The sequence below is a fragment of the Zootoca vivipara genome, chromosome 8 (assembly GCF_963506605.1).
Source record: "Zootoca vivipara chromosome 8, rZooViv1.1, whole genome shotgun sequence".
In the NCBI taxonomy this organism is placed as follows: domain Eukaryota; kingdom Metazoa; phylum Chordata; class Lepidosauria; order Squamata; family Lacertidae; genus Zootoca; species Zootoca vivipara.
The window spans coordinates 61,806,008-61,814,314 of NC_083283.1; the positions used below are offsets into that span (position 1 = coordinate 61,806,008).

Sequence of the window (8,307 nt, forward strand, 5' to 3'; positions counted from 1 at the left end):
GAATATCTATTACAGAGAAAAACAAGAGCCATCAGAAACCGGATAAAAACTTCAAACAGGGGTCACCAACGCGGCACCCGCAGGCCTTTCGGAGAGCTGCTCCGCTTGCCTCCACTGAAGTCTTGAAGGAAGCATTTTACAGGAGCCAATAGAATAGGTTACAGTAGGGGCATGGTTACATTACATGGGGGTGTGGTGCTCACGAGTTTCACAAATTCAAAAATGTCTGGTGAACCCTGAAAATCAGCAGGTGCAACACGAGTCTAATGGGAGGCAGGGAACAATCGGTCATTGGCTTTCATGGACAAATAAGTTTTGAGCTTCCTTTTTTTTTAAAAAAAAAAAGACGATATCATCCAGTGGACTGTTGTTATATAAATCTGATAAGGCAACCATTTGTGGGACGGATTGGGAGGGGGGAGAAAATGAGGCAGATTAGTCTGAAAACAACTGGCATTATTTAATTTCAAGTATTTCCTCCCACCACATCCACCTTAAAGAAGCCAGTTGCAGAAATATTTTTTGATACGCCAGGGTTTTCATTTGCAATGTCTTCAGATTTAAGAGCATCGGTTTTTTACGTGCACAGACCCAGGTTTGCTGTCGTGCAGTACATGAAACAGGCCTGCACTGCCATGTTCATTACATGCTCCAATAGGTATTAATTAAAAACAGAACAGAGAGGAACTTCCAAGAAAAGGAAAAAAAAGATCAGGGCAACCACTTCAGAGGGTGGGAAGATAGGAGCCATTGATGGGTTGGTGAATACTGTCATCTTCAAATTGCTTTTTGCTTTTCCAAAGGGTGTCCACAGGTAACTAGACAAGGAACAAACCAAAACCCCAAACAAACGAGGCTCTTGACGCAAATGTTAGACTCCGAAGGAGTGTCACTCAAGGTTGCTGTTCAAGATGAGGAGTCTATAGATAAGAGTCTTCAGGAGGGCTTGATTTCAGCTGCTATCAAGCATTAAGACACTTTTCCGTAGTCCCTGCTGAGCAAAACTGCAAGGAGTTGAACAAGAAGTAAGTCAACACAACTCAACAAGACACATCCTGGAGTTGAAGGAAAAGTCAGCCAATGAGCATCGTGGGAGCGGGGGGGGGGCATCATCAAAGTCAGTATCAGTTATCTTCTGCTACAGTTACAGGTGCTAGTTGTATGCATTTAGCAATATTGAAAGCAGTGTCAATCAAGTGGGGGCTCCCTTTGACCAAAGGCAAAGCAGAAGCATTTGCTAAACTGATCATTTGTTTGAGGAACAAAAAAAGATGCAAAGGTCCCAGTCATACAATTTAGCAATAGGGCGAGACTATGGTTAAAAAGCTTCCCCCCCAGAGGTTTGTCAGTAACTCGTTTCAACTGATTTTTGGTGCAAAGGATGCAAAAAGAAGAAGCTTACTTCAAACCAATTAGTTAGTGCCTTAAAAAAAAGACATTCCATGAAAGGTTTGTAACAGATACTCCTGTCCTCTCTCTATTAGGGAAATAAGAAAGGATTTGACGAGACATACACACTCGTGCACAAGCCTGATGAGATCTTAAGATTAAAAGTAGAGCAAGGAACTGCTGTGCATTGAAATGAAAGTGCTGTGTTTCATTGCCCAATTATGTTTAAGTCAGTTGTCAAAGCCTCCGCATGAGCCTAACAGTGAATTTAGCCTATGGACAGAGGCACCCTTTTAGGTCACTGACCAAAGCAGAACACCCTTGTGTAAGTGGGTAAGGCTCAAGGAAAGACACATTTCCTCTTTGCAAGACGTAGAAATGAAGGGTCGCAAGAGATGCCGCCCGCGATGAGTTGCAGTCCTATACAAAAGCAGTCGGTAACCATCTTCACCTTTGGGAAGCTCATCCACAGATTCACGCTGGGCCTAACCATGGAGGAACAGATCCAGGAGTGTCACTCCCTGCCAACTCTTCTCCAGAGCAGGGAGGAGCTATTTCTGTTCCGCTCTCCCCTTTTCTCCTCGGTCCCATCTTGCTCTCCATTAAAATCTCGCTGGAACCTCTTCTGAAGCAGTATTATAGTTAAATTCCAGGAGTAAAGGAATTCAAAGACTTGGCCGTCCTCATTTGGCGTATCAGCAGCACCAAACTACTAAGCCACAGAGGAGTCGCTGGCTGCCCATCTCTTGAGGATTGCCCAGGAAGCTCCAATTAAGTTGCTTCTTCAGCAGGTGCCCTTCGCTGCCGGGCAGATCTCCTCTGCGGAGTGGGGGGCACATCCTGCTCTGCTTCTGGCTCAACCACGGCGTTGTCCCCTTGTTGAGATCCTGTGTCTCCTATCAGCTCTCGTAAGAACCGGAACTGCGATAGGAAGAGGTGCCAGACAACGTACCAACCTGCAGAAGGTGCCAGGAAAGGGGGGGAAAAGTTGATGTTGTGAACATCTACATAGCAAAACAAGAAGAGGCTGTGCCAGGGCAACTAAGCACCCCCACACCCACATTGCCCCATACACGAATAGATGTTGTATGTGTAGATGTTTATGTTACCTTTGGCACACACAGAACGCTTAAGTGCCAGTGTGATGTAGCTGCTAGACTGTCGGGCTGTGACAGTGAAGACCCAGGTTCAAGTCCCCACTCCACACATCATCATCATCATCACCACAACCATTATTATTTTATATACTGCTTAATCAGCAAAGTGGCTTCTAAGCAGTTTCCAAGTATAAAAGACAATTACAAAATTTTAACGCGTGTTAATTGAAAATATACAATAAATACACACAATTCCATCAAAACATTGAACATTTTAAGCATGCAATATTTTAATAAACATTTTAAACATGCACATTTAAAATGCGCAATAAAACAAGCCTGTTAAAACGGTGTAACAATTAAAGCAGGAGGTTGGAGTCAAGAGATCGGAGGCATGCTTGTCTAAAGTGATATGTCTCCAAGTGCCAGTAGGATGATAAAACTTCAGAGGCAGTGCTATTTTCCTACAAAAGGAGGTGCCGGAAATCACTGTGAACATCTCCCTTGTTCTCTTAAAATGGCAATGGCACCCAACTGAGAGGTGCCGGAACTGAGTTCCTGTAAGTTCCCCGGGGGTGGGGTGGGGGAAGCCCTGTTGCCCTGTTCAGAGGACTGTTGTAAGGATAAATTGCAGAGATGGGAACATGTGTGCTGCCTTCAGCTCCCTGAAGGAAAGGGAAGACAACCCATCTAACTGTTGAGAATCGGCTTGGTATAGTGGTTAGAGTGTCAAACTAGGCCCAGGGAGACCAGAAAGCTGTATGAATCCAGACTGTAAAACCCATAGATTTCAAGTCAACGATAAAAGAAACTGAAAGGCAGATTGTCAAAAAGGACAGCTGTGCTGCAAAAGCAAATATGGCGACAGTAAAAGCGAGCAACCCTGAAGGCTGGTTGTTAAAGGCTTTCAGGTGCTCACATCAATTTTTGTGGTTTTACAATCCCTTGTTTTTCCCTATCCAGTTACACCTCCTGGTTGCTGTGTTAAAAAAACAACAACAACTATGCCACAGATCACTTGTCCGCAGGAAGCAAATACTATTTTGTCACAAGACACCACCTAATGTTCAAAGCCTTTGGTGGTTTGGTGGAAAGGAGCCCCTTTTACCCAACACCCAAATGCTGAAAGAGTTAAGCTCGAGCATGTCACCTGGAAAAGCAGCAAAGCAAAAGTAAACAAAACCCAGCATCTTTTAAAAGGACAGGTGTGTTGTAGTGCACCTGCCAAATTTCTCCAGGGGCACAAGCAGCTGCTTTCGGTTATTGGCAATGAAATAATCCGGAACACCTCATCTCAGCATCTGAGGATAAGCAGCTGTATCCATGTGGGTCACAGCAGGACCACAGCAACACAAGGAGAGGAGGGCAAGCACTGTAGAACGCAACTCCCTTGACAAGTCTGCGTTCTATTCCTAGAATCAAAGATCTGGGAAGAACCTTGCAGGAGGAGCGATGCCCCCCACCTCTCAAGGCAGGCTGTTCCATTGGCTAACAGTACTTGTCACTAGGTAGTTACACCTAATGTTCGGCTGAGATCAGTTACAGTACCCTGTAACATCCACCCACTGGTTCTAGCCCTGCCCTGTGGAGTAACAGGGAGCAAGCCACCTTCTGTGTGTGGCAACCTTTCAGATATTTGATGGCCACTCCCAATTCCAGCCCAAGACATTCTGCTCCCTGCCCATATTCTTTAGCAACATGAATTTAAATTTAGATTTCCCACTGTCCACAAGCTTTTGTTTGCCATCGATGAAGGCCTTCAGTGAATACATAAAAGGTCAGGAAATTACATTCCATGAATGATACAAACTGTACTAGGTGAAAATTTGAAAAGATTTCCAGTTTCAGGTATTAACAATACTGTATAGATTTCTCCGCCAAACTTGATGCCACGTTCAAAATGCTTTTTTGAAGCAACTCTAAAAGGTCTAGGATTTGCATTAAAAGGAGAACATTTCCACCAGGTCGTGCTTCATCTATCACTTGTGTACTACTGTTAGTTGCAAAAGCTGCACTTGGCAATTTTCTACCCAACTCTTGTTGGGAGAGGAATCTTGCAACTTACGTGGGGGTTACTTTCTGGGGATCGCACCTAAAGCCAAAATTGTGTATGGTCAAAACCCATCGGCTTCAATGGTAGGTGGGATTGCCAAAGCCATTTTTCCTGGAACCCCAACCCCTTTATTATTTATCTATATCGCCATGTATGTAAAGCTGAATGCGCACAAATAAATGCATGTAAGTTGCATGCTTACTGTATTTAACAGGCGTTTGAACACAAGCTGTGTGTCTCCATGAATTGTGAGAGGATCAGAATGTGGTGGGGAATCTCCTGTCAAGAAGGGAACCCCTTCCCCATTCCATATAAAGCCATCTGGACACTTACTTAACAATAGCCACAGGATAGCGTCCTCCAATGCACCAGAGGCAGGCATGTCATTCTGTCTAATGATAAGGGTCCAGTTCCAACTGCTATCATATCACCCCTTAAGTGTCTTGGAAGTCAAAACATGCACAGCTTTTTCAGCCACTTATTTGCCTTCCCTCCCCCCCAATTTTAAAAACCATGCCTCCATTTCAAAAAAATGCTGCATATGTATGAATTTAACATGTACAGCTGTAAATTTTGTTCTACAAGAAAGTGCTTTCAATTCGACCCACGTGGGTATTGAAACAAAAACATTCACGGCAATTTAGTCATACAGGCCAAAATCTTGCAAGTGTCTCTTATTTTAATGCACCAGGTGCTGTGGCTTCATTGCAAATGTAAAAACCCTGCAGGGATCACTAACTTCTGTCATTGTCATATACTGTACCATCACCAGCGATAAGGCAGTGGGAAGGAGGCAGTGATGCCTAGGGGTTGTGAAGGATTCATATTTCTGGATCAAGGAGCTTGGAGCTGCAAGAAAGCTGTTGGTTCAGCAATGAATGCCCAGATCAAATGGCTCTCTGCTGGCAGCGTGGAGATCTGCTGGGGCACTGCTCCCCTTTCTGCTCCTTTTAGGAGACCTCAGGGTTCAGCTGGGCAGGACTGAACCCCGACAATAAGCTGAGTCCTAAGAGACTGCAGAATGTGACACCCCTCTAAGCTTTGTAAGTCTTGGTTCAGCACTTGGTTCAACATTCCTTTCATTTTTATGAAGAGCTGCCTTATACCAGATCAGACTGTCCATCTAGCCAAGGACTGCCTAACCCCGAGGGCCCCATCCGCACTATCCATTTAAAGCAGCACCATACCCACCTTAAACAGCCATGGCTTCTCCCAAAGAATCCTGGGAAGTGTAGTTTATAAAGGTGCTGAGAATTCTTAGGAGGCCTCAAAGTGCAACAATTCCCAGAATTCCAAGGGAAGAGCGGTCACCTATTAAAATCACCCTGAGAACTGTCCTTCTGTGAGGGGAACAGGGGTCTCCTAACAACTCTCTAGCACAGGCACCCCCAAACTTCGGCCCTCCAGATGTTTTGGACTACAATTCCCATCATCCTTGACCACTGGTCCTGTTAGTTAGGGATCATGGGAGTTGTAGGCCAAAACATCTGGAGGGCCGAAGTTTGGGGGTGTCTGCTCTAGCAACCTTAAGGAACTACTTCTCGTTGGGAGAAGTCATGGCTACTTAAGGTGGTATAATATTGCTTTAAATATGGGCAGCAGCTTCCCGCATTACCTGCTACCTGATCCTTTTAATCAGAGGTGCCAGCAATTGTGGACACACACACCCCCCCGTGGTGCACATGCTCATCCCACTATCATCCTGCCAGGCAAGTTTCTTTCTACGCTTTGGCCAGTTGTAAAACCTGTATGATTAGCGATAAAACAGGGCAAAAATAAATGGATGCCAGCTATTATAGCACCTGCGGCTGTCTTAAAAACCACCAATCAAGCCCAAAGCTCTTAAGTGTTAAATAACTACACACTGTCATTCAGATAACAGAGACCCTTCTTAACTTCATTCCTGGCTATTTTTGGAAACTGCCATTCAATCATTGAGGATGATTCCTTATTGCTGCAGTTTTGGAACTATACACTACTGCCTGGACACCAAGATAGAATCCATCTAGCAAACTTCCACTCCACCAAAGTCCTTTTTATCAGTTTGGTCTTTTGAAAAGAAATCTAGATACCATAATCAACTCTGATGACATCTCACAATCTCAGTTGGAATTATATTTTTAGTAAGTGTTTATGTTTTCATTTTTTCTTAAGTAAAAAAGGAAAAGGTGACCATATTCTTTCCTCCACTCACCTGCTTCACCACAAATCCAGGGTGTGTGTGTGTCCCTAACACACCCACACAATTAGAGCAACAGGTTTAACGTGAATCTGTTTAAGGGCCTCTTGTCAGAATACGGTATTCACCCCTAATAAGTGTGTGGCTTGTTTATTTTTATGTCTATCGCTTATATTTATATCCTGCCTTTTTTCTAAGGAGCTCAAGGAAACATATGCTGTTCTCCCCTTCTGTTTTATTATTAGAACAACCACCCCGTGAGGTAGGTAAGGGTGAGGGTCAATGGCTGGCCCAAAGATCACCCAGCAACCTTCCTGGCTGGGTGGGAATTTGAACCCACAACCCCCCAGGCTTATTGCAGCACTTGTGGCTTTCTAGCTGGACCACCATGAGGATGATAATTTAGCATCATTCCCAAAATGAAAGCGGACAAAGAAAGGCTGGGAAAATCAGAATTGTTTCATGCTATTGCACCTTTCTCTTCTTTCCACCACAGGAAAGGGAACGGAGAGAGAGGAGAAAGGCAAGACACTGCTGGTTACTGGAAGATAGATAAATAGAAAAAGTACTCACCGCAAAGCACTAGCAGCAGAAAGCAAGCGAGGGCGGCCACGACGACCAACAAGGACAGGCCAATGCTTTGCCACATTTTCGCAACTAAGAGCTGGGGCTTTGCTCTTCACGGTTCCCTTGGGTTAACTGCGGGAAAGACGACGAGAAGGAGAAAGGCGACAGCCACATCGCTGCCCGCCAGGAGTGGGGAATCCACCGCCACAAGCAAACGGATGGATTGGAGCACGCTTGTCCCCTTTCCCGAGGGCTTCGCACTGGCAATCAAGAGGCAGGGAGTTCCGCAGGGCGAGGGTTCCCGGAGACCCTAGATCGAAGGAGCTCGAAGGATGGAACAGGGGAATAAATGAAGCCCAAACTACACGGATTAAAAATTAGTCAGGGCAAGGGGCTCCCAGGGCTTTGCGGAGTTAAGACAGCAAGAGAAGCGGCGGCGAGCGGTGGTCCCGAAAGGGAGACGTGCAGCAGAGAGTGGGCAGAGCGCTATTTCCTCCCGGCCCGGAGGCTGAGAGGCGGCAGCTCCATCGCTCCTTCCGCGGGGGGAGGAAGGGCGCCAGCACCGTCGCCCCCCTCCACCAGCCGCAGAGTGGTTTCTCCCCCCCCTCCCTGAAAATACCCCCGGCAGCCGCAAAAAAAAAAGAGCCGGGCGAAGGAGGGAGGGAGCTCAGCCTCCCATCACCCGGACATGGCTCTCTCTCTTTTCTCCGGACTCTTCAGCGAAGGCATCATGGGAAGTGTGGTTTTAACGTAGAGGTGAGCGCCCTGGAGGCGCACGGAAGGAAGAGAGCGACTGGGACTTCGATTCCCATCGGGCCTTGCGGGTGAAGGCCCGCCTTCCCTGCGCTTGGCGCAAGTTGATTGAAAGACGCGGGGGCGGGGGGAAGAATTGTCATAGATCCAAATCAGGGCAGTGGTTTTCTAAATCAGGGCAGTAGTTCTCCAAATCGCTTCGGATGGCTGTGGAGAGCGTTTTAGATATATATAAAAAATTGAACTTTCACATACACACACATTTAAAA

The 8,307-nt window shown here is 45.9% G+C and overlaps 1 protein-coding gene across 1 annotated transcript; it reads right to left on the reverse strand.

The window, feature by feature from the left end:
* Nucleotides 1-342: 342 nt before the first annotated feature.
* Nucleotides 343-7,988, reverse strand: SMIM13 (small integral membrane protein 13). The gene is made up of 2 exons (XM_035126078.2): nt 7,292-7,988; nt 343-2,345 (listed from the first exon to the last, which is right to left on the reverse strand). Exons 1-2 carry the CDS (start codon nt 7,365-7,367, stop codon nt 2,161-2,163), a joined length of 261 nt encoding a protein of 86 aa, XP_034981969.1. The 5' UTR covers nt 7,368-7,988; the 3' UTR covers nt 343-2,160.
* Between the last annotated feature and the right edge of the window lie 319 nt (nt 7,989-8,307).